This window comes from Phaethon lepturus, unplaced genomic scaffold, assembly GCF_000687285.1.
Source record: "Phaethon lepturus isolate BGI_N335 unplaced genomic scaffold, ASM68728v1 scaffold3328, whole genome shotgun sequence".
Taxonomy (NCBI): Eukaryota; Metazoa; Chordata; class Aves; order Phaethontiformes; family Phaethontidae; genus Phaethon; species Phaethon lepturus.
The window spans coordinates 138,000-165,202 of record NW_010556736.1 but is presented as its reverse complement, the minus strand read 5'-3'; the positions used below and the strand labels follow the sequence as shown (position 1 = coordinate 165,202).

Genomic DNA, 27,203 nt, shown 5'->3' with positions numbered 1-27,203 from the left:
AATGCCTCTTTGTTAGATCTGTGTTGGGTTTTTTTTTCCCCAGCTTCTGCAGTTTTGGTAGCTTGGCCACCTGCAGGAAATGTGAGCTGTTTGGGCTAATGTGATTAACAGTGGGTCTCTGTGTACCCTGAGGACCAGCCTCTAACTGGTCTTTCAATTAGGCAAACACTGTGTTCAATATGTGACTTCTCAGCCTTGTATCTCAAATCCGAGCTCTTCATTTCAGCTCAGTCACAGTCTTGATGAAACAGCCTAGTGTTAGGGCATCGAGAATATTTATCCTTCCTTTAAGCCATTAAGGTTCAGATGAACCTTTCCCAACACAATTTGGACCTGAATTCTGCTGGGGGTCTACAACAAATGTAAATACTTTCCTTGGATTATAATTCTAAACGTAGGAATGTGGGCTGAGACACTGTTGAAAGTGTAAATTTTGACAAAGGCAGTTAATGACCAAGGCAATGTGATTGTTTGTTTTTTTGAGTGGTTTTTTTGTTTGTTTTCAAATTAATTGATTGCAGTTACAGATTTTAAAGGGAAAGCACTGCTTGACATGCTGTAGTTATTTTATTCCCGTACGGAAGGTGACTGAAAATACTATGTCTATGTTGTTTGTTTGTTTTGTAGCATGGAAAAAAGATTGAAATGATGCTGTTGCAAATGATCTGCTATTGCATTCTCTAACTGAATGTTGGTTCCCATGGGACATTCAAAATAAGGTGGAAAAGGCTTGCTTGCCTTTTTATAAAAAGGTCATGTAGAAAATGTGGGGGATTTGTGGAATATTAATAATATGTATAGTCAGACAGTCAATACCAAAAGATGTATTTTCATGAAATTGGAAGATTTTTGCAGAAATAGCAGAACACTGGATTTTGAAATGCACTGGAAAGGCCACATATGGTACAGAAGTAAAGATACAGATTAATTTTTGGACTGGAACAATTGAGTTCTCTGATACAGTGTTCCATCATGCTAATTTATGGTGGAAGACCAAGAAAATCCAATCCCCACCTTCAGCATTCATGAGTTTTAAGTTTAGTGCTATGTTCTGTAACTTTAAAGTTGGGTGCTTAATGCAGAAGCTGTTTTTAAACCAAAGCAATTGACCTAGTTTGCTGTCTTAACAGGTTATGAATAAATGCGTCCTTGCTTGCACGCGAACTTAACAAAGCAGTGTGGCTTTTTTGGACTTGGACTGTAACACATGGTTTTTGATTTGTTTCGGAGAGCATTAACTTGGAATGATGGCTTTCGTGCAGAAGTGGCTACATCTGGATGCTGCTGAGTGGTTTGAAGGAACATGCTTGAGACTGGGTGGAGTGTGTTGACCTTATTGTCTGTGGGATCCGTTGCCCTCTTTTGTAGGATTTCCTTCCCCCAACATCTTGTGGGTCAAAGACAGAGTCAGAATTTATTTTAGAACTGCTGTCTTAGACATTTAAAGTAGTTCAACTACTTCCCTAAGATTCCAGAAAAATTGTGTTATTTTAGATGCATAGGGTTAGATTGTTACCCTTTTATTTTGCTTTGGTGTCATTCTGATGTGATTGCAAAATTTCTGAATCTCTTATTTTTTATTCTTCCCCCCCGCCCCGTCTTTGCATATGCTGAGTGCAGACGTGTTTCCTTAGTGCAAATGTCTTGTATCCAGAGAGAAAAAGTCTTGCTCCATTTGCCCCTCTGAAGAGATGCTGGTGCATATTATGTTGCTTTTTGTGGTTATTTTTTCTTGTATAAAATCTTTGGCCTTTTTGTTCCGTTTTGTAACGGTACTTGATTTTTGGTTTTGTGTGGAGAACATTGCACTTACTGCAGTCAAGGCATGTGAACTTTTGGTTTTCATCATAACTAGTTTTAAGTGTGTTTTTATTTGAAACTGGCTTGCAGTTAATTGGATGATGGGATTACTGACTTCATATACACAGTTGTGGGTTGAGTACTTAATAGTCTGTTTAAATCACATCCCATTCTGTCTGCCAATATTTATATAAGCAGGAAATAAAGAATATTTTCAGACGAGTTGATCAATAACTGTCATTAATATTTTAAATTGACCTTCATGGCAGATAAACACCGTGTTCTTGCTTCTGCAGCTTTAGTGGTACAGAAGAAACGATATTATTCATGTGTGGCAATGCGTATAGAAACCTCTGCCTTTGAATGGATTGGAGGATCAGCCCCCAAACAGTTTGGTTTGAACAGTGAGGGGGGTGCATGATGCCATAGTAGCCTGCATTGGTGCAGCCCTATCTGTGCAGACTGGTGGGCTGTGAATTGGCAATTAGAATGTCATTACTCAGCTTGCAGATGCTGAAAACTTAGCATTATGTCATTTTGCTGAAGAACAGAATAAATTTAGGGCTGATACTATCTTAGGCAGTGTCACTGGATCAGCTGTGGTAGGAACAGAGAGTTCTGCATGGTCCCCGTTTATCTTCTAGACCTGGGAATCCACACATGTCGGTAACCCAGCTCTAAGTCACATGGACAGGAGTAGTGTGTGAGTCACTATTCTGCTTATCAGGTTTTGTGTCCCTCGGGCTCCAGCTCCCTGGATGCAAAGCTGGATGAGAGCTGTGCGCCACGCAGTGTTATTCCTGTAGCAACAGAAGAAATGCTCAGCTGTCTATACAGCACCTTTTGAATGCATGAAAGTTACTGATTTTTGAAAGCACTCTGCAGTCCACTATCTTTTAAATCATCCGATAGGTTTTCTTTTTTTCTACAATCATCCAAGCTGCTTGCTCCTCTGTGTTAACTTATAAAGGTTTTACACATCTAAGAAGTGAAGACAACTTCCTGACCTTTAATTTCTGAGAAGGGTTTGGCAAATCTGTGGACTTTCTTCTTGGTAATACAACATGCTGTACACAGAGTCATTCATCTTAACTGGCATTTTGCTAACTGAAAGATATTCTGCAGACTTAGACACTTCCTTCTTCCCTCATGTCTTTTCCAATTTTCTACCTCCTGCCAGCTGAAGTAGGATAACCATGCTCACTGTTACTGCTGACCAGCACACAAGCACTGTGGTGTTTTTCTACTAACAGAGTTCATGTTCGCTGCAGCCCTCCAGTAATCTGGCATTAAATTATCGCAGGTGATTCAGACTTGGTTCCTCGTGATGCAGAAAGTTATTCTATTTCCTAGTTCTGCAGCACGCTCCAGTTATGAATTGGAATTATGTGTTTGGACTAAAACTATTTTTTTTGCCTCCAAGATGCAAGCATACTTTTTTTGGAAATTACTTGTTTGAAAGGCGTATTACATTTTAAGAAGCCTTTAGTAACTTTTTTTAATTTTGGAAAGGCAATTGTTTTTAATTTTGTTCTCTGTTCTGTTTTTTTATGATGTGTCTGATACTCATTTATGCCACTTTTGTCTTGTTTTAGGCAGAATTTCATTTGACACAGTTGTGTTTCTAGATTCAGATATCTTCTGAATTTTGGCTAACACTTCTCTCCTTAGTGCTCATCAAAGCAGTTGGCTTGCTCTTACATTCTTTGAGTGACCATAATATGGGAATGTCTAGAGCTTAAGTACAGTGTCATCTCTGTGAAGCAATTATTATGCTTTTTTTTTTTCCTTTCAGCCTTTGTGCAGAGTCTGGTTTCAAATGTAACTTGAACAGTAATGGTAGTAGACTCTGTTTCAAATACATTTGACGTGCAGCTCTTCCCATACTAAAAATTTGTAGGAGTTTTGTTCTCCTCATAGTACATAGGGAGGGACTGACTGTGTTATGATTCCTCACTCCATCTTGCTCTGGTGGCTTTAGAAGGGCTGAACTAACCTGTTTAGAGTAAACGGTCATCTTCAGGTTGAAAAGTTGCAAGCTTTCTCAGTATCCGAGTAAAAAAAATGATGTTTTTCCATAGCTGTGCTTTTTTTCTGAATAAGCTAGCATCAGCTATACTTCAGACAAGGTATTTGTGTAGAAATGGTACTGTAGGAGAAAATGTCAATGTTTTCTGACTCCCTGCCAGGCTCCATGTAAAATGTTTTCCTGGAATATATAATGTAAAACTTAGGATCTGAAAGCAGTCTTAGTTCTTTTGTTGATTGATAAAAGATTGTAAAAGATCCTCTGGTGAAACATAGCTTAATTTGTATGTCTGTGTAAGCTCTACGGGAATAGAATCAGCAGTAGGCATTTGTATGTAGAATGAATAGCTACTATTGGGGGACAGAGCTTAGATTTTTTTCAGGCAAAGTTTTCGTACATCTCCTGACTTTAACTGTAATTATAAACGTTGTCAAGTCAGAATATAGCGAAAAGTTAGACCGGCATTTAGTGACTTCTTGTCTTTCTGCCCTTGCTATTCTGGTAGCCTGGCAGTCCTTATCTTTCTTCTCACACACGTATGACTAACCTTAGCTTACGTACATTTGCATATAAGAGCAGGCTAGAAACAGGCAGTCTGGTATTCCTTATTTCCCTCCGTTGTCATTGTTTTAGGATAAATGATGTGTGTGTAGCTGATCTGTGAATAAACTGTTTCCTGTATGAAAGAAGTTTTGAAAATACAGTTCCTCCTTCCTTCCTTTCCCTCCCCTGTCGTACCTCTCAGCAACTTTTAGTCAGCTCCATAGACGTGTTCCAGCAAATGCCAGCGCTCTTCACGATGGACTATAAATCGCCTACATAATCCCTACAGTAGATTAGTGCTCAGGTTAGCCGAGTGAATTTGCAATGTTATGGTTACAAGGGATTTAAGGGCATTATCTTTCCTGTGCAAACAGTGTATGAAAGTTCTTCAGGGATTTTCCCATATAGTGTTGGCAGCTAAAGACAGATTGCAGAATATGGTTTCAAGAGCAAAAGTAAAGGTTTCTGCTTCATGAAATTTTTCCTAAATAGGCGTGCATTTTAGATGCAGGTTAAATAAAAAAATAAGTTTAAAAATATGTTTATAGGAGTTTAATCCATGAATATTTGGGGTTTTTAATTCCTTTAATTCCTTGATAAATTTGTTGGTGTGTTTGATTACATACTTATGTACATTGGTGGAGGAAAAAAAAAAAAAAAGACAAAATCAACGAACCAACCAAAACCCAAACCACACCAAAAACCCCTGCAAATTGTAGAAGTTTCTTAGGATGCAAATGGAAGAACACATCTGAATTTTTCACCTATGTGGATGGTGGTTCCTGCCCCCAGGTCAGAGGAAAGCTTGCTAGTGGTCCACAGGCATCAGGTCCTTGCCTGGTGCTGTTGTTCCATTGTCCGGGGAGTAAAGGGAAGAAGAGCCTTCGCCTAGACACGTCCCTGCTGTCCCTCATCGCTCATGGCAGCTGCTGTTGTTACTACCTAGTGCTGTCTCACTGTGATGGGCAGGAGAACCGGTCTGCTGGGTCTGCACAGGATGAAAGTTGATTGAACAGGTGAGGATGTGTCTGTGGGGCAGTCTCAGTGGAGCAGTGGTCCTTACCAGGTGATGGGTGAGGCTTCCGTCTGCAAGGCAAATGGGCTTTGTCTGCGTTATTATATGTTTATGCATAACTTGAAACAACATACATATACGCGTTCTCTATTTTTTTCCTTGGATTTGACCATCCAATATCCTGATGTAATGAAGTGCTGTAAACTCCCTTTGTTTATAAGGCTACGATATGTTTAAGAATATATGTGATTTGTGGTATTGATACTTGAAGTTCTAGAAGAGATTTCTTAGTGTAATTTGGAGATTGTTGTCATGAATGAGTGCAGAAAGCCATGCTGATTAAAAATTGCCAAATATAAAGCAGAAGAGCTCATTATCTCAAAAATGCTAAACACTGGAATAACTTTGTATCCATTGCCTGTGAAATCAGGTATGCTCCTCTGATGGTTTCTAAAGTTCAAAATTGATTTTAAGTTATATGAAATGCTTTTTCTATGCACAAAACTGTTGAATATTGAAGTATAGTACGTAAAGATCTAGAAGTAGAGAAAGATGCCCCATCCAGTGCCATTAGGAGGCGGAAATCTTTCCATATGCTGTTGAGCATTCCATTTCCAGCCATGCAGGAGAGTATCATGTTGGATTTCACAGCTGTCACAGGGAGAAATGGTATGCGTCTTCTGGGTTTGTCCATAATAGTTTGGGAGGGAAATGGCAGATTAGCAAGGAAAGAAGAAACATTTCCTTTTGTAAATAATGTTACAAGAAGATTGCAGTTGCTTTGAAGCTACTTACAAATTCTGGTATTAGAATTCTGGTAGAGTGAGTCCAGACTGGATGGATTTGTGGAAGAAATAGCTGATGGGCAGTGAAAGATACATGATTAACAGTTTTGTTTTCTTCAGTTAATTTCCTCAAGTGTTGCGTATATTCTGTTTTTGAAACCTAAAGTATATATGTTTGTAATTTTGAGTGGATGCTTTCTATTACTTACAGTAGTATATAATTATACACAGGCTCTGACAAATATAGCGGTGTCATAGAGTCTATTTTTAGGCTCAGACATTTGTGATTATGATCTAATGTGCCAATACTTAGCCAAGCTATGAGCAAGAAAACCTTACAGGGAAACAATGCTATCGACCTCATGCATAGCCTGGTACCAAAGAAGGATCATCTGTACCAGGACAGGGTGTTCTGCTGTTTTTTTTCCCCCTCTGTCCACTTGGTTTCCTCTGTTCTAGACAGACAGGATGAGTTGGTGAGGTAGAGCACACAGTTGTTGGACTGGAACAAACTGTTTATTTTCCATTGTTTGTAATCATGCATGACTTATGCTTGTTTCTTTTATTTTTTTTTTAACTGGGAATTTCCATTTATACTCCACTGAGAATCAGTGGTGTTCACTATTGCAAAGGCTGCCTTCTGCATGACGCTTCTGCTCACGCAGGGTAGTCCTAGGGAGCAGTCATGTATCCCTTTACTAGACATACAGGCGTGCCGACCATGTGGCAGGCTAACCACGTCTGCGTCCTTCCTCCCCTCATGCCGGACTTGTGCTGGAATAAAACAGTGGAAACCTACTTGCCTACTTCTGAGCTGCAGTCACTGCCAAAAGGCTTTTGATATTCATAAATCCGAAAGAATGAAATAGCATCTGAAAAGGAGCAAGCAAAGCTGAAACAAATGCTGTGCTCAGTTTACAGCAACGACATGTACTCAAACTAAAACATTCCCATGCTAAAGATACCCAACAGCTAAGCTGTTTTCTGAGGTACTGTGTCTGAATCTTCAGCTTATCTGTGTTATAACTTCTGTAGTGACAAACTTGGGTTTGCTGTAGTGTTTCACCTCCTTTGCCTCTGTACTGCTTCTAGCAGCATGTTTTGCACCCTACTCTGTATTTCCTTACATTAAATACATCTTTCAGTGCCTTGATACAAGGATGTGTTTTTCTGCCTCCAGCAAGCCACTGGCTGTATCCTTCTCCTGCTAATAAGACTTTTTTCCCCACCTCTGGTTAGAGGTCAATCTGAAGTGCAGGAAAGAATGATTATGATAACAGGAGGAAACAGGAAGAATCATGCTTTCTTTTTCAATCTGTTTTTTATTATTGTTTTAATGTAAAACATTGTTTCAATTAAGTGCTGACCTGTGTGCGTGCGCATGCTGAAATGAATTCAGGCTTTGTTTGGAAAGCTGTGACCTCTTTATTCCTGTTCTGGATCAAGGCTGTTATATTTGAAATCCACTGCTGAGGGCTGAAACTTCACTCGTACCCCTAGTAGCACTGGCAGTAATGATCCTTAAGAGCAGTATTCTCTTTGGGCATTTTTATGTGCTGTTCTCTCTCAATTTTTAAAATAAACCTGTTTGTTTTTAAGAATTCCTCATGTCATGAAAAAGCGATAACCATGACACGATTAAAATGCATCAAATGGGCACTGGGCTAAACTGGTACCTGATGGAACGGATATGTATAGAAGTGAGGAGCAGAGATCTTTATCAGTTACTTGCTTTCTCTATGATGCAATTTCATGCCTTGTTATTTATTCTTTCATTTTTTTGAACTGACTTCACCAAAAAGAAAATGCAGGACTCAACCCCAATACCTGCTCCCACACCTCAAAGTGTGTTAGCTGCAATGACAGTAGAATAAGATGTCGAGTTTGTTATTTGCTTGGATGTAAATTTTAAATCTGGGGGGGTGAATCTATATTGTCTTGCTTAAGATGAACTGTTTCAGAGGAAGGAAGAAGGGGGGGAGGAATAACATGAAAATTGTCTGGGTTGTTAAAATGAGTCAGTTATATTTGATGCTTGTCCTCTGGTGATCAGATTTTCATTTTTCTCCTTGGCCTCATGGAATGTTTTTATTTATATATCTTATTAGTTCTGGATGTTCTGTGCAAGGGGAAATCTGAATTACGGACTTTTTTTCATTATTGTATTAAGAGCCTGGGTATTGAGTGCAGGTGCTCAGACTCTGCCATAATTGGCAGTTTATGGAGAGACACCAGCTGTACTGCTTCACAGGGGAGATATTATATCTCTTCACACGTTGTATATATTGTAGGAAATGCAGAATTCCTGTCATTGTCATAAACTTTGCATGTCCACATCTACCAGTGCCTCCATAGAAAAAAAGGCAACGATCTGCTGAAAGTTAAAACAATGTCTATTTTCAGAAACAGCTTACCCCTTTTTTTTGTCCTTTCATGTAGCACTAAGTGGTGTTTTGTTTGGTTAAATATAGAAAAGATTTAACAAATGTTTGTCTCTTATGGTCGTGCAACGTGAACTGGTGTTGTACAAACTGCCTCTTTTTTTTTTTGTAATGCATGACAACAGATAAATGTATCTGCGTACGTGTGGATGTGTGTATACCTGTATATAGATTATACTCATCATGTAGTAATATACTAAGTGGCATATTTAGCAGATTCATTTCACTGAACGGAGTTGGAAATAGAAGCAATAGAACTCCAAATTATATTAGACCTTAAAAGGCATAATCACACAGTGGGAAAATCGTGATGCTTCTGGGCATCTTACACAACAGGGGCTGTAGTTGCTCTTTCTGGGGAATGCCTGGGAGCTGCAGATGGTACCGCTTCATCCTGCCCGAGAAGTATTGATATTCTGATGTGCGAGTAAGTGGGACTTGTGTGGCTTTTGAAGGATTGAATTATAGGGGGAAGCTAGGAATTAATACTGAGGTTTATTGGCATTGTATGTGAGTAATTTGGCCAAAGAAAGAAGGTAAAAGCTATGCCTGTGTTTGAAAAGCGTGATCGCTGAAGGGAACGAAGAGCTGTTGAGTGTTGCAGGGAACGTTTGTTGCATATCAAGAAAAATATAGGTATCTAGTCTCTTACTAGTCAGCAAAATAGGGTTCCAATGAAAGTAAAGGAAATATCATCAGTTTGTTTTTAAAAGCAGCTTGGAAAACACAGTCCTAATAATAGAGGAATGGACAAAGTTGCAGCTGTCTTATGTGAGCTGACTTAACGTTTGCCTTGAATATTCCTTATTCCTCTACCTCTGTGGTTTAGAAATGTGTTTGGATCAATGTATGGACATTTGGAGGTTTTTCCCTGTTAGCTTCATCTCCGGGAACACAGGGGCAAGGCTGTTTCATTCTGTCTTTTGGAACGGATTTAGTTTATATTCTGTCCGTGGTCATTAAATCCCCTTTTTCTTGCTCTCCCATCAGAAGTGTCTTGCATGTTCTTTGACCTAGCTAAGGCCCAGCATTGAGACACTTTGAACATTGTTTCCTTTCCAGTGCTGCTGTCTGGTTGTGTGTTGTACGCTTTTTGTTTGTGAGAACCAGGAGGAAGTCTACATATTTCCACGGGGTTTTTTTGTTTCGTTTTTAATAGGTTTGTACGCATTGCGAAGAGCACTGGGGAAAAGACCTAACCTGTTAGACAACGAGGTGGCTGGGTCAGTGACGATTGCTTTCAATGACTTCCTGCAGGGGATGAATGATGTCAGGCCCAGCGCCATGAGGGAGGTGGCAGTTGATGTGCCAAAAGTAAGTTATTTTTTGCAATATGCTAGCAAGATTTTTAGAGCCACGTTAAAAGTTGCAGTTAGGTGTTGAAATGCCATACCAAAAGGCAGTAATTTTGTCAAGTGGAAGCCTCAAGTTGTCAATTAAAGTTGTGCATCATCTTTTTGTTTGTGTGTGTGTTTGTTTAATTATAATTTTGAAGACCCATTTGCAGAAGCTTAAGTTCATAGTACTTTAGGAAGAGTTGATAGTACAGGAGCGTATTATATACTGATCTGTAGTTTTATATGCTGAGGGGGTTAATGGAGTAAAAAGCTTAAGATGTCTTCTCAAAGCAGATCCTGAGTAGCCGTGAAAGCTGGAGCCTTTTGTGAAGCAGACACAAACTTAAGCAGAAACCAACTGTTAGGATTTGTAACCAAAGTGTATTGAAATGAAGCTGTGAAGAGATGGGTTGCTGTGAGTTTGTGTAAAGCAGTTGACTAATTCTACATGTAGTTCATACTGCTGTGATCTAAATGTCTTCAGTGACATTACATGGCTTTACCTGAGGGCAGAATTAGATACTGTGGGGAGGTTATCACTGCCAAGCAGTTACCCATCAGGGGCTGTCATTATGTGAACAGTTCTTTTGGCAGTGCCGGGTTCATCTTTACCCTGCTCACTGCCCTCTCAGTTACGTATTATGGTAGTTTAGTAGGAGACCCAATGTAAATTGGGCTGGGGGACTGATCTGGTTTAAGATGACTCTGATCTGGCTTAAGAAGGTTCGGCATAAGAAAATGTTGTATTTAATCTTACTAAATCTCACCTGTGCGAGCTGCTGTTCTGGTGTTTCTCAGCAGCTCCTCAAGCCCTAGAATAAAACATTTACATCTCATTGCAAGAAGATGAGTCATCTGGGAATTAGATTGCACAACTGTAGAACCTTATTCCCAAACGATAGGAATGGGAAATATATTCTGCGAACAGGATGCTGTACACAGCCAGTTCGGATATCACACTTGGCTTGTTAAGAGTCCATGCTGTGCAGTGAAATGCTGGGTGGAAATGCCTGGGCTGGCCCCAGACAGCTTTTCCTGGAAATTGTGTAGTGGCATCAATATCCGCAAGGGCTAATTAGTTCTGCTGAGAACCAGAATTACTAGTTTTCTCGTTGTTTATTGTGCTACTGGCTCTTGGGCTCGCGTCATTATCACTGTGCTGTGCCTCCTAGAAATACCACCCCATTTGGAGCAAGATGGAGTGCTGCTAAACAGCACGATAAAGATAGATAGAAGTGAGGTCTCGAAGTACTGCGGGAAATCTGTTCTGAATCCAGGTCAACCTACTACCCAGGCTCGTGTTGTCCGTTAAACCATCCTGCCAGTGACTTCCTTGATTGTTACTTGTTTTTATTTGTTAAACACTAGCTGAGTCACTGAAATACTACTGAAATTCATTCGTTTATTGAAGGGAAGGTAACAACATAGTGCAGATTCCTTTTGTGCTGACAGGACCTACATTTTTCCAAAATAATGTATATTCTGTGAAGATGTAGGGTAAATTTCAGGCCATCTACTTGGTGCCTGGGGTGAGTTTAAAGTGGAATCTAAATTACTGGCTGCAACAGATATGGTGTCCTCTCATATCACCTACCAAAGGAGGTGTTAGAATTCAGTTTAACCATTATTTTGGCGTGCAGAACTACCTGCCTTCCAAAGTGAAAGGTACCTGTGCATGCTCAGAAGCAGTCTGAATATCTGTAAATACCAACACAGCTGTCCATGAAAGTGTCAGTAGTGTAAATCCAGCATTGTTACACCACCACCACCAGCCTCGAGGCTAATTACTCCATTACGATTTGTATTTGAGGTGGGAGAGTGACCTAAGTCAGTTCATGTCCATGGGTTAGTTGAAGGAACTTGGTTATGCTGCAGCGGGGTGGCCGGGATGGCAGTGCAAGGGAAGCAAGCAACAGGAATCTAAACTGCAGCCCCCTGGTTAGGGCTGCTTGCTGGGGGCTTTGGGTGTGATGCAGGAACACTTGCAAACATCTGAAACTCATTCATGTACTTCAGCGTAGTGTAGGCATTTAAAAAAATTTCACCACTGTGTGGTTTATAGACATGCACAAGTAAAAAGAAATATTTCTATTTATCGTTGTTATTAAACTTAGGTTAGCGTAATTTGTTCTTTATTAGCAAATAAGTATGTCTTATTCTCACCTGATTGTTAGTTTCTGAGTGACATTCACTTAGCATTTAATGTACTGTTATCCAGAGAATTTACATGGCTGATTTGCTGTTTGGAACACAGATTTTAGCAGAAAATGTAATGCAGCTTCTAATTCCTTGGATACCTATTTTTTTAAGAGGAGTGTGCAACATTTTATGTTGCATCGTTCTAGTAAGGAATTTTAGGTATGTCTTAAATCTATTTTTACATTTTTGCTCCTCTCATTAAAGTTGCGTATTTAACTGCTCTGGTTGAAGCTGTGTGTTTGATCGCACTAGTGTTTGCAATTAATTAGATGCTGAAGTACTGCCAGTTTCAGTAGAAACCAGGTATCTAAGAAGCCAAATGAATGCAACTGCAGGTCCATTAATTAGTTGCATCATCTTGTGTTGATGATGCTGTGTCCTAGAATGCTGTGCTGTTTAATATTGTTATGCTTGAATGTCTAGTCCTGCAACACCTCTGGGAAGCCTTAAAATTACTTGCTTGCCACAGAACTGATGTTAGTAGTCCTAATTTCAGTAAGTTCTTCTTCTTTACTAATTTACTCCTCTTTTCAACACAGCGCTTTCAGTCCACTGACTTGGGCCACTTACCCATTCAACACTTAGTTGGCTGTTGGCCATGGTGTACTGTGGTATGTCACTTATGTGCTCTGAAGTAATTTATACCAGCAGAAACTGCCTTACTTACACCTTTTGTTGCATTCTTATCAAAATGTAAACATTATAGCTGGGTGTGTGGGAAATGAAATAGAAAGCATGAGCCAGATAGGAGTCCAGCTTTCTTCAAGAAACCTAAAAATATTGGTTGATTCTTTTTTGTTGTTGTTGTTTTTTCTGGCTAATGTATCTTTGTGCATGGTATTTTGTGAAGTCATCCTGTACTGATTAATCTCCAGATACTTTCTGTCTCTAAGGATAGGCTTTCTTCCCCTGCTCTCCTTGCCACAGAAGCTATCCAGCTAGACAGTTAATTGTGTGGGTAAATTTGTTAGAAAATCAGGGGTTACATTCCTTCATGTTTTGAAGTCTGACCTTAACATTGTTTGTCATCTAAAAAATACGTGCTAAAAATAACTTTAAACACTAAAGGAATGATCAGCGATGAGATTTTTTTTTTTTTTTCCAAAGAGAAGATGGATGTCTGAGCTACATTAATAGTATCCCCTTTTTGCTGTTTATTGCAGATATATTATTCACTTGGCAGCCCCCTTGGTGTGGATGGCTTTTGGGCTGTGCAGTTAAAGTAAAACCATTGATGTACACGCTGAATTAAGCTGAGACTTTTGTGATTTTTATCTTTCCACTTTTTAGATGGTGGGTGGTTGTTTTTGGTGGTTTTTTTTTTTCCACATTTCATTGCTTTGCAGTAGCCATGTGTCAATTGAATGAGAAGAGTTCAAAGAAACTTCTAAATAAAGCCAGAAGTAAATGAATTTTGTTGAAGGGCTCCTTCCCTTATAGTAATGACACCTTTGCCATTTATGGGCTGTTGGTTTTTTTGAAGCTGGTATCACCCTCTGGTATGGAATGAAAATAATTACTTGTGTTGTCTTGAACTCCAAATTGTTTCATCAACATGGAGCTTGTTCTCTGAAATCTGCAGAACTTTGACTAGGCTGTAAAGAAAACTTCAGTTTTCAAAACAGTCTTTGTTTTTTGGGTCCTAGAATTGAGTGCTAGTTGCTTGGCTGTTTAGAAGGCTACTAGGCTAAATTGCTTTGTTGCAGTCTTTTCTCATACTGAAAACCTGGAAAAACCTCGTTATGCATATACATGGGGTAGTAGCTAAAGAACAAGGAGATATATTAGAAGTAACTTGTATGGGTGGCCTTGAGCAAGTCACTTCTTGGTGTCTCAGGATATTTGATAACCTTTACAGAATGCTTTGCAGTCTGCTTCTGAAAAGTGCTCTATGACAAGCTAGTTTGACATAAATTGAGCTCTTATTATTCCAAGCATATTCAAAATTACTGGTGGGGGAAACAGCCAAAATGAAGTGAGTTTGGGGAGGTAGACAGAAAGCGAGGTTGTGTGCGGGAGGAGCTGTTGGAGGTGGAGATGCCACCACATGCTTTTTTGTGTGTTCCTCCTTTCTGTGTTCTTTTGTCCTTCCACTTGCATCCCGGGTGCCGTCTGGGTTGCTGTGTGCGTTGGCTGTGACCAAGCCAAAGGCAACAATACTTGCTGCCTGGTTCCACGTAGCATCTTGTTTTCCATTTTTACAGAACCTTTCTTGAACTTTGTTACGTGTTACAACCTTTTTAGAAGGCTGCTTTTTCTGCAGCAGGGCTTTAGGAGAGGGGGGGATGCACATTATAAATCAGGATGTTAATACTTCAGTTCTTTGGAGAGTTGTACTGTAGTTGCCATTCCTCCCTCTCCTATGGGTCTTTCTGAAATTTTTGAGAGTGCTATGGATTTTGCTTGCCTGTTTCACTCTCTTTACTGTAATTCAACACTCAGAATTGTGTCTTTGCAGCCAAAAGTTTCTGGATGAGACATCCTTTGCATGTCTGCTTTATTTCTTTATTGCTTGCTCCTTAACAGCCTCTGGGGAATTGTTGCTCTGCATCGTATTCTGAGCTCTGTTGACCTGGGGAGAGCTAAAGATTACAGCGGTAATGAAATCTCGGTGTCTCACACACTGTAGCAGAGTACTGTCTGTGTACGTGTAAGCTCAGCCCCAAGGCTAGTCTTTAAAACCATTTCCACAGTGACGGAGTATCACACTTCATTGCTTATGTTGCAAGACATTTCCTTTGAGTTTGTGTGCAGGTGAAGTCTAGCTAGCGGTCTAAATGTGCGCACTAGAATTTGTGTTAATTGCAGTCAGGAAGTTACTGAGGATTTGTGTGCAAAACCAATCCACCTAGTTCTTCCAAGCTTATATGAATCTAAAAGAATTCTTACTTTTGAGTGTTTGATTGTTGGTGGACTGTTTTTTTCCCCTACTTTCCCTTTTGAAATCAAAGGGGGAAAAAGAGTTTTGATTAGGACTTGACCAGAACGTGAAGGTAGTGTTTTGTTAGCTATTTTTGCTTTTAATACCATTGCTGCTTGAATTCCACACCTTGTATTAGAGAAATTCTAAATAAGTTAACTGAATTTTTGGCTGGTTAATTATTTTCTTTTTAAACTCAGAATGGACAAGCTCACATTTAGTGGCCCTGTTTGTATGTCTTGACCCAGTTGTCTCCCTTTCCTCCCTTTCCTGATTTTCAATGTAAGCAAAATCAGAGTATATCTCCAGATTACTGAAAACAACCTTCATGTAAGGTGGCCCTACTTCACCTTTTCTATACAATTCTGTCGCTTGTGTTGATGTTAAATGACATGTAGTGGGTCTGAAAGAGCATTTGAATAATGCCTCAGAAGACTTGTGCAATGGTCTGAATATTTACGAGAGGGTAAAAATAACGTTTAGGTGTTTTCTCCTTGGCTTTTTGTATATGTGCAAAGTACTGCTAGTGGATTTTGCTTTCTGTTGCTGAAAGTTATAGGGAATTCCTGATGGCTTAATTGATTTTAAGAAGTTCTTGTTCATGTTTGTCAAAATCTTTATCTAGCTAGAAAGACACGATGACAGGAATGACTAGACCATATCTTTACCAGATATGACTAAGGACTGATAATGAAAAATGAGAACAAGCTTATGTTATATGTTGACTTCACTAAGAAAAACTTGTCTAAAAGTGCCAATATTTAGTTCTGTGCAGTTTACAGAGCTGCTAGGTAAAATTAAGGCTTGTAGGGATAGGTAATAAGTATTTTCTAAATGAAATTTAAAACACTGACACTGTTTAAAATCTGACTTGGAAACACCAGCTTTTAGAATAAGGGAGAGTTGGGACTAACTGTCCTGAGTTTAATTATGTTACTCAGCCATGAAATTTGGGTGAAAAGGGGTGGTTTGCATGCGTGGAACAGTGGCAAGATGCAAGTGAGGTATCTGACAGACATCTTCACTTTTTATAAACTTGTACGTTTGCTTCATTGTAATTAAAAATCTGCAGGTGGATTTCTGTCTGTTATTGTGAAAACTCAGGCAGGAGGGGAGGATTCTTCTTATCTTTAAGCACTTAACTGAGGTGCCTAAACTGGACTTCTCCTCATCATATGTTGCCTCTAAAGGAAAGAGAGAGAAACTGGGTGTGAGACTCCTGTCCAATGTCTAAGAGGGAGTTGTACTATAGCTGAATCGCTCTGTGAAATCTCTCTCTCTTTTTAGTGCACTGGCAGCCCAAGATAACCAGCTTAAAGTTGGGTGGTAGGAATTCATGCTCTTGTTTCCCTCTTCCTTTTCACAGTGTTGTGGAGTTTCTCCCTTTACTGTTTTTGTTGAATTCATACAAACACTTTCATTTCAAGACTACAGTTGTGCACAGCCCATTTTCATCTGTTTGCTACCTTTCCTTTAATCTGTTTTGTGCAGTTAGTCTTGCTTGTAGCATGAAGCAGCACTTCAGAAGGGAATATTGGCAGGTTGCAAAAGTTGGCTTACAAGTTATGAGAACTGGCATGCTGCTTTGGTAATGCCCCTGCTAAAACACCTTCCTCCCTCTGCTACTGGGATACTCTGCTGTGTCTGATTCAGTCTTCGCTTTGCTCTGAGCTTTACTGAATTTGTGTTTCTTTTCTGGGTTTTTTAGTTTTGTTTTTTCTTTTTCCCCATAAGGGAATCTGCCTTTGGCAGATCCCTCTGCTCTCAGATCCTTCTTAGAAGGCAGTGGTGATCAGCTCTACGTATTTCATACCTCCCCAGGCTTATAAAGTAAGTAAGAGCCAGAAGCTGTCGGTCACTAAGAAAAAGAATTGTTTATAGTTTTTATTTTTCTAAAGTTCTTGTAACATATTCTTGGTATGAAAGAGATGATGTTCTTCAGGCAGCGGATCGGCAGCTCCTCATCTTCCAGTTAGCCTTTAAACTGAGAATATTTCTGAGGATTGACCTATGCGTATTCATCTTTGCTGTTTGCTCTCTGCTGTCTTTGTAATTTTCTTCTGTGTCAAAGACTGACAATCGGGGAGAAGTTTTATTTGGTTTGCAGTGTGCTTGGACTTACACAAAAATACTTGCACCACATCCAAATGCTCTTTTTCTTCTACTTCAGTAGTAGACTGAATTGCCTCTTTTGAAGCCTTTCTACTTTTAGTTTCCACTCTGTTTACTGGTATCAGGAAAATAGCAATAGGTACAAAGCCAGCAGTGACACCAGTTTTCGAGTCAGGAGAAAGATGATACATTTCCTTTTAGTAATACTGCTTGCCTTTCAAGTGTAGCTGACTTTCTAGAGCTGAAGGGTGATTTATATCTAGAAAATTTTTGGAAGAGTATTTCAAGGCAGAAGATCATTTGATTTAGATGCACCTTGACATGTTTAATATTTGAACATGATGAAATGGATGGGAACATATGGTGACAGAACAAAGAACAGGCCAGGGGATGTTTGCTTGTTGACAATGGTGCAGGGAGAGGTGTAGCATGTTTTAGATCCGTCTGCTGTTTTGGATAAGACATATTAGTTCTGTCCCAATATATGACTGGCAAGGCTGCCTTGTGTCTTCAGTAGAGCAAATTTAACTGCAGCTGGGTTTGAGTATTGCTTTTTTTTGTGTGTGGAACTTCTTTTCTGTAGATAGTTGTCTGGAGAATTGATTGTTCTCAAGTTTCTAGTCAAATCTCTGGTGCCCAAGTCCTATATGAAAGTGATAGTGTTGGCAAGTGGAGAAACCCCCAAAACTTCCAACACTCAGTCCTGTTCAGCTTAGTGGGATTATACAGCTGGAATCAGGGCCTTACTCTGCAGCTATAAATAAAACCATCTTGAGCTCATACAGCCCTTTCCTTCAGGGAAGACATCAAAGTAATTTACAAATTCTGCATCAGCATCACATTAAAACAACCAAGAGAACGGAGTTGTGACTGCCTGTATGATGATGCTGTCATTTTATTGTTATTTTTCTATGTTTTGTTGTTGACCTTTGAAGTAGACACAAAATGTTTTATCTACGTCCTCCAGCATAAAGCAAGTCTAATCCCCTTTTACTTTGTGTGACTTCATTAATAATTCCTTCTTATTTAAAAAAGCTTTTTGAAGTGAGTCGTCAAGAACAACTTCATGAAATAACCAGTTTGTGTTTTACAGAGCATTTTTGTTTTTTTTTCTTTCTTAATAGTTTTGCTTCATTGTCTGAATTCGGCAAAATGGTCTGCTTTGCAGGTATCTTGGTCAGACATAGGAGGACTAGAAGACGTCAAGCTGAAATTGAAGCAGGCAGTTGAATGGCCTCTCAAACATCCTGACTCCTTCATCCGAATGGGGATCCAGCCTCCAAAAGGTGTGCTGCTTTACGGACCTCCTGGGTGCTCAAAAACAATGATAGCAAAAGCTTTGGCTCATGAAAGTGGTCTCAACTTCTTGGCAGTGAAGGTAGGCCACTTAGTCATACGTTTTCTTAACTCCTGCGTAACAGTTGATAGTTTACCAATTTCCAGTGCTACAATCCAGTGGCTTTTAGTGTTTCTGATCATTATATATGCTACAGCAAACACCTTGTAAATCTCAAGTAAGGTTTGTGTTTTCTTATGAAAAGGACTAATACTTTCATGTATGCTTTTTAAACATGTATTATTTATTTTATCACAGCATAGAAATTAAATGTTGGATGGGTGGGTAAGCTGTGTAGTGACATCCTAATTATTGGCATTATTTAAAATCTTTTTAAAAATTGAAACAATGACATTCTGAAAGCAGTATAAATGAAATACAATGCTGGGTAGTAGGTAGCTCTTCTTACCATAGTAATTACTAGCTTGCATGGAAATGTCATCTCATCTCTCACATTCCTTTTCATTCCTCAGGAAAGTCACTTTCTTTATCTTACTGTTCATGTTTCATTACAAGTTTTTCTTGTCCTATTTGCCTTTTTTCAAGGGAAATAGTTCATTAGTTTTTTAGAAGGTTTGCAAAATCAGTTATATCTGGAGTGCTTTTGGATAAGAGGGATATTCTCTCAGTGTTAAACACTTTAAGTATAGAAAAAAATCGGATTTCATTGCCTATGAATCACTGTAATTGATTACTGTGGGTTGATGGAAAATGCATGAATGGAAGTTATTTAGTAATAATACTGAGCATAGGAAGAAAAAAAGATAGCAGAGTGATTCCACATGGGGTAGTCCTGCAGCTGTGGCAGAATGTTAATGAAGTGCAAGAAAAAACATTTGTTTAAGTAGTTTAAAAGTATCTCCTTCTCAGCAGTAAGATCACGTACTATTGTCCGTTGGCCATCTCCTTACACACAAAGCTTTCTGTGTTGTTAATTTCTACCCAGTTTCTTCCTCTGCCTATCCTTTCAGACACACTGTAACCATAGCTCTGGATCCTGTCCTCTCTGGGAGCAGAGGCAGTCGCGCTGACCCTGAAGCCAGCAGCCCTTCGCTGGCTGTGCTTCCCAGTGCTGCAGACAGGCCTCTGGGTCACGGTCACATCAACAAAAGCAGCCTTGGAAACCTCAGCCCTTAAGAACTGCTACCTTTACTGCCTCTTCCATAAAGACAAAGTAGTTCTTTGTATTCCAGAGTTACTTGTAAACAAGGTAACCTTTTCCTCCTGCACTGCTTAAAAGAAAACATTCCTCTTTGTTTCACCCAAAGCACTGAGAGGGTGGGGCAAAAAAGCTAGCAGTCTGGAGGGAAAAAAAAAAACAGTTAAAAATGAACGTTGTTGCTATCTCATATTCATCAGTCATAGGTACATCAGGCGTTTTTACTGATGCAGTTAATTGTCCAAAAGTAAAAGGTGGCTCATGCTGAATAGGAGGTATCCAAAGGTGCACTGATACGGAATGCTTTTGTACAGCAGTGCAGCGTTTCTTCGTGATGGAGTTCTGACGGTGCAAACCCCCCTGTCACTGACAACCTGCAGCAGAAGTGGCTGGCTTGGGGAAACTGCCTTTTATTCTCTCTCTGTTTAAATCCCTTGGCCTGGAACTGGTCAAATATTCAATGTACAGATGTTTCAAGAAGCACATCTCTGGAGGATGTCCAGCCTTGGATATGTTGACTCCAGGAAGCGAACATAGCGCACTTTCTCTAACTTCACATTTGCTTCCTGGACAGAAAAGGCAACATCCATCATGTACTAAATGTGTTAAACATCATTGTCTGTAGCACTTCTTAAAGCACAACAGGCATGAATTAATTTCCACTGCATGTGTTCCAGCAATAAATCCAAAATAGATGAATATGTGGGTTTTTGGGTTTTTTTGGGCTGGGGTTTTTTTTTTGAAGGGAGGATTTTTCTTTTCTTGCTTATAGCCCTATTAATTTTCCCATTCTCTAAGTCAAGTCTCAAATATCTGTCCCTGGAACTGATATATCAGGCTTTTTGAAATGGAAGTGTGTTTCTTGGTAATTTACATTTCAAACTTGCATTTTCCTTCCAGTCTCTCCTGTCCCAGAAAAGTAATTTTGATGAAAAGTGTCTGCTGTACAGCTTGTAGGATACGTGTACTCATTCAGCATCGTTCAGGTGGCTGAGGTTCTTGGGTCCATCTCGAGAACAGACTGCAGACAGAAGGCATAACTCTGGCTGTGGGAGCCTGCTGCTGGATGCCGTCTCTTTCCCCTGTGTCTGAAACCTGAGAGGAAATAGAGTACGTTACATGTAGCGCTTACTTGGTCCAGTGATTTTTGGAAGATGAACCTATTATGTCTGCATGCTACATTTAAGATACATGGGCACAGTAAGTCCCACTCTCTCAAGCAGTGCTGAATGTACTCCACTTGTCTAAGTTGGCTGTCGTGCTCGGGTGCAACAGGTATCGCCCCTGCCCCAGCCTGGCTCCAGGAAGGCTCTGCACTATTTGTCCAGATGTGTCTGTGCAATGTCTGTGCAGTTTGGACAGCTGGCTCTGTTAAATGATGTACTTCAGCTGGGGTTTATGTAATCTGTTAGAATGTGACATTTCCATGTGTCTTGGGCATGGCTGGTTGTCACAGTGCTTTATGAGGCGTGGTCAAAACGGTGCAGCCTCCAGCCCATATCTGACTTGTCTCTGGTGAGGTTTGGAAGATGGGCGAAGTCTAGATGTAATTTCTGGGCAGAGGAGCTGAAGAAAATAATGTGATAACAAATGTTTGACGTTGCATCCTGTTCTCTCCTGAAATCTATTGTCAAGTTTGAATGGTTAGTGTCACAATGAATGTGGCCGTTTTGTAAACATGCTCTTTGATATTTGGCCAAAACTTTTTATAGCTATATTTTTACCAAGATTGGTGACCTTTTGCTTTTTCAGAGAAAAGCAGTTGGTTGGTTTGTTTGTTTTACAAAGCGATCTTGCATATAATTCCTAAGGGGAATTGTTTATTTTTATTCCTTCACTTGACTTTCTTTGTCTCTAATACAATATGTCTGCTAAATTTACTGGGGAGGAGGCTGTAAACTACTTTGCAGGGGATGGCTCTTCCTGTTCCCTTCCACCGCCCCATTTTCTAAATCTCTTGCAGCATTGAGTCATTTCAGGGTTTTAGTGGTCATCTTGATCATTCCCCCCTTCCAAACCTCTGTTACAAAAAGACAACTGAATTGTTCTCCGCTTCTTGGAGAGTTTTCAGTGTTTTGCGGTCATGGATACAAGCAAGTATAAGACTGTGTGAAGGAATGAATTAGGATAATTTTTTCATTCTTCAGTCTTGTCAATAGTTTTTGATCTGGCTGAATTCTTATTTCAGACAGCCTTCTATGCACTTCTGTACTTCTTCACACTCCTTTTGTGCTCGCCCCAAAGCTTGCGATTTTCATCTGAAATGTATTTTATGTATTCCTTTTACTAATTGGAGAAGAAAATTGGATACAGGTCTTGGACCTGTGAATGTTAATAGGATGGGGGATATAATTTTCAGCCTCTGCCAGGCTGATGACACCTTTCTGTTATATACAACTGTCTCTGTGACATTTTTGCTTTAGATGTCATCTAGCTTTCTAAAATTGAACATGAAGAAAATGAAACCCTTTGTCACTGTGTTATTTCTGTGGCCTTTTTTCGCTCTTTTGGCTATTTATGTGGTGAGTATCTCTCTGTACTGTTTTGACAGTTCCTGCACTTAGGGTCAGCTTTGACTGGCTGCTTTTTTGAGGCATATGTTGATTAGACCACTAAGGTATTATGGTGATATTATAAGAATGTTCTTAGAGGAAACTTCCATATCTTAGAATCATAGAATCTTTGGGTTGGAAGGGACCTTTACAGGCCATCTAGTCCAGCCCCCCTGCAGTGAGCAGGGACATATTTGACTAGAGCAGGTTGCTCAGAGCCCCGTCCAACCTGGAATGTTTCCGGGGATGGGGCATCGACCACCGCTCTGGGCAACCTGTAGCAGGATTTCCCCACCTTCATTGTGAAAAATTTCTTACCTTATCTCTAGTCTAAGTCTGCCCTCTTTTAGTTGAAAACCCTTGCAACAGGCCCTGCTAAGAAGCCTGTCCCCATCTTTCTTATAAGACCCATTTAAATACTGGAAAGCTGCAATGCTGTATGGTATAGATAATTATATTTGCATTTGTCTTGCATCTTAGTTTATTTAGATTTGTTATGATTGCCCTCTTGGATTTTTTTTTTTAATTTATTTTATTTTTGGGAAATTCTGTATCATTGTGTTGTGCTAAGAATCTAATTATTATTTTTCTTCATAGATTTTCTGTTGCTTTTCTGGAAAGCAACTTGCAGAGAATCTCAGTGGATTTTTTTTTTTTCTTCATTATTTTGGTATGTAGGTAATTAACTTTACTACCAAATAAGAAAACAGCTGTGCTTTTTTGTTTTTAACCTATTTGAAGATGAACACTGAAGTTCCCTCTTATGTTGTCAGGCTGGGAAGCACCATCATGGCACATACCCAGAGAAATGCCATCACCCAGTTACAAAGTGTTCCTTAGCTGAAAGTCCCATAAGGGCTCTGGGGATTGCAAAATCTTTTTGCCCTTTGAGTTGCCCATAAGCCCAGGATGCTGCATACCAGAGGGGATGTATGTTGTTGATGGTATCCTGCATTGCATTACCTTCTAGTTACTCAGCCTGCTAAAACCAGGAGACTTTCTGCTCATTTCAGGAGGCTTGTGCTCAGGGTTATATTAACAGGGGACTGAGTTCTGTTTTCTGTCCAACAAGCAGATTACCTGAGTTCACAAAATAAATAACAAGAAAAATTATCTAACTTCTATATGCTTGTGTTGGTTTTGGAAGCATCATTTTTTCTCTTGCTTTTTAGTGCTTTTTAATATTTGTCTGTTTGAAATCAAAACTAAGGCGAAAACTCACTTAGTGATAGTGACAAAAACCAGCTTAAATTTTCAGAAAATTTAGATCTCCAAAAGTTAAACCCCTTGGAATTCAGCTAAGACAATTGTTGAAAACATGATGAAGCGATATTTAAAATTAAAAAAAAAAAAACCAAACCACCCCCAACACATCCATGATGGTAAGTAGTGTTTAAGGACGTTAGCACCAAGCAAGCCAATGGTACAGATGCTGTGTACTATACTCTTCTAAAATATTATTTGCATTGGTTAGGAGCTCCAGCTATGGTGGGGAAAAAAAGAGAAGTTAGAAGATAGTCCTGACATTTAATTTGCTGTTACTTAAGAGCTTGGGCTGAAGGAATCTCTTATTTTTTCAATTAGCAGTGATTACAAAAATATACACTGTTCTTGGAGCTCTGACTTCACCTTGGCTTGATTTAACTTCCTGTATCACCCTGCCGATGCTTTTGTACCAGTCCCCGTGCTTGACATGTGCTTAAGCTTAGTTTGTCATCTGGGTCAATTACGTCAAAATATTTTCCAACTGAAGTTTCCTCTGCTTTTCCCTTCAGCTCTTGGCTGTGGCAGCTCAAACAGATTAATGAGGCTTGGAAAGGCTGACTGCTTTGCTTTGTGAAGAACTGTCACTAAATTTTGCAGAGATAGTTTAGCTTTTTGATGGGGATTTCGGTGAGCAGAAGCATGAAATAAGAAAGCTTGGTAACTAGCTAAGCAAAACATCTAAGATGAAAAATGAAGAAGCATCGTGGTTTTATGAGAAACTTTGGCAAACATTTGATGAAACTTCCAAAAGGATCCATGGTAACACATTTACAGTAACTTGTTAGTTAATTAGCAGAGAGTGAAAATAACTGTATTTGAAAAATTTATTTAACATATTTTGCAAGGGATAACAATTTGAGATACTTCAATTAACTCTTTTAATCCTGAAGCTATCTGCATGTTTTACTCAACTAAAAATAAAGTAAGGCATTCATCCATCCTTACCATAAGCTTCGCAAAAGTGAATGTCCAGGCAGAAAATGATTAAAAGGTAATCCCTTGTCTCTGTTTCCTTGTCCCTTCTCAATTACTTTTTAAGATTAATTTTTATTAGCACTTAGTTTCCCTCCCTCTTCAAGTTACCATGGGTTTGTCAGCAGTTAGGTGAAAGTAGCAATTGCAGAATGATGTGTTGCTGGGCGGGGGGTGTGAAGTGTCAGGAGCCAACTATGTTTTGCAGTGCGGACGGCTAATTTTGTGTTGTCTTGCTGTATGATTTTTGATCCTACGCGGATACTGCCCTGATGGTGCCAAGCCTGGTCCTAGACAGAGTAGTGAATGGCAGTTGTTAAGCCTGTAGCTAAAAGTGGTATGAACAAGAATGGGTGCTGAAAATCCATGAGGAATGGGAATGATTTGCAAAGGGATTTCTCTGTGGATGGGGCAGGTGAGCAGGATGGGTTACTTTTAGATCTGCTTCAACTCTATGATGCTAGAATTTCTCTTCCGACTTGATATGGCTGTGCCTGTACTGGTGCAGCACTCTGTAAGTGTGCTGGTAAATTTGAGTGGCAGCTATGCCCAGGTGCTAAAGAGGGCCTCTCTGAAGGCACTGGTGCATACAGTGAATTTAATTCAATGTTGCCAGGCAGTTCACTCCATACTACAAATGATGGCTTCGGTATTGTGTAAAGAAGCCTCAAAAGATTGTCATTAAAGTTTGCTAGTCAAGGCAAATGGCAAACAAGTGAATTCTGAGACATGCCAATAAAGAAGAATGGATATTATAGTTGCCTTCACAGTTTAATTACGTTGCTTTTAGCAACTTCACTGCAAGGATTGAGGATGACGATTTTTTGCCAGCCTTAGATACTTTGGAGCCCACAAGCACCTGTTGAAATCGAAGTTTTTAAAACACCAGACAGGTGTCAGCAAGTTTTTAAGGTCCTCTGGAATGCAGGGCAGAGGGAGAGGAAGTGATTAAAATGGTGCATGGCACTCAGCCTGGAGTTACACTATTAGTTACACTATTAGTCTTGTGCTGAGAAGCTGGGAGTGATGCAGATTAAATTATTAAATGATATTGAAAGAAGAATTAGGCTTTATTCTTAACAAGCAAATATAATGCATTTTCTGAGCAAATACTTTTCTATCTAGCGTAACCAATTACCAAATCACACATGTACAACCTTCGTGTTGGAAATAGCCGTACTGTTAAAATAAAGGAAGTCTCACTGTTTATCTTGTTAACTCTCTTTCCTGCAGCCCGCCTGAATCGTATGTTGCTTTGCTATCCCATCCCTACCACAGTCAAACCATTTTGCCATTGAGATTACAGTATCAAAAAGACTAACTGCCTTGGAAGAGACTCAGAAATTAGTTAATGTTGTTATAGTAGATCATCTCACCTGCATTGTCATAGAACTGGAAAGAATTTTAAAAAGAAAAAAAAAAAGGGGAGGGGGGTGCAAGCCAAAACACTGGTTTTAATTCGGTGAAAGATGTCCTGGTAGGGGTGGGATCAAGCTTCCCTCCTCTGAGCTGGCTGTCTACACTCCTCCTGCAGTCTGACGAGATATTAGCACATCAGAGAGAGGTGCATTACGTCTGTCTGTCCCAGTAGGTTAGTGTGAATGTCTAACTCAGATGCAGATGTCCGAGTGTGGGCGATGAACATTGCCCTAGGTACATGTTGTGAACAGTTGAAAACTAATTTTGGCACCCCCTGTCCTTTTTTTCCTCTTGTTTTGAGATTTACAGTACAGAGCTCAGTTCATAGATATTTCATTTGAAATGAAATCTTAATTATGGCTGATATTTTAATGTCTGTTTGATCATTTCTAATCTGAACAAGGCAAAGAAGGAATTGTCCATTAGCTATTGTAGAGTAATAATCTGTAGGATGTGATATAAATTCTCTAATTAATTGGGTTTTTAAAAAAATTGAAATCGTGCTCTATGGCTTAACATGGTTTAGTGTGTCTGTGTTAGAGCCCAGAACCTGCATGTGAAGTTAGGGTGGTATTTTTGAAGAGAGTAGACAGAGCTGTATGCTGGAGAAACCTGGAGCTGTGTCCATCTGGCTCAACAAGCAGAAGTGCATAACTTGATTGTCAAAATAGTAAAAACATTATTTATAGAGGGAAGTCACTGACTCAATTTCCTATCAGTTGAAAGTCACTACCCCTGTATTTTCAGGTGGAAAAAATCTGCAAGTGGTTTTAAGCACTGCTTAGAAAAATGACTGATACTCTTTAACTTCAGGGATACCAGATGTTCCTCTTGCAGTTTAAAAACACTTTGAGAACTTCCGTCATAAGCATGTATACACAAGCTTATCTCATATTGCAGCCTGTATACAAGTGTTTTATCTTTTGTGCAGTTGATCTTTCAAGAGCTTATTCTGATCATATTTTAAATGTAAGGAATTCTTCTTTTTTCTTGCTTTTTTTATTTAAAAAAAAAAAAATCAACACCCAATCCAGACCATAAACAAGTGGAAGGTTTCATGATAAAAGGGGAATGTATCTTGTAAATGAGGATGCGATAGTCTTTAAACAGAGTATATGTGGAAACTTTTTCTGCTTTGAGGCTGAATAAACAAAACTCGGCAGTGTACAGTGGGCCTGAATTGGCAGATTTTATACTATTAGTCTGGATTGTAGCTCACAAATGGAATGCTTATATGCATGGCTAAGCTACAACTATTCTGCCACTTTCCCGTTCCAAATCTTTTGCTGGTTTTGGAGTCACTGTGCCAAATGACCAG

The 27,203-nt window shown here is 39.5% G+C and overlaps 1 protein-coding gene across 1 annotated transcript in view; it reads left to right on the top strand.

The window, feature by feature from the left end:
• The window catches only part of SPATA5 (spermatogenesis associated 5), a 178,600-nt gene that overhangs the window by 17,458 nt on the left and 133,939 nt on the right, over positions 1–27,203 (top strand). The window contains 2 exon segments of the mRNA XM_010292540.1: positions 9,773–9,927; positions 18,350–18,559. Of these exon segments, the coding sequence (XP_010290842.1) occupies positions 9,773–9,927; positions 18,350–18,559 (365 nt within the window).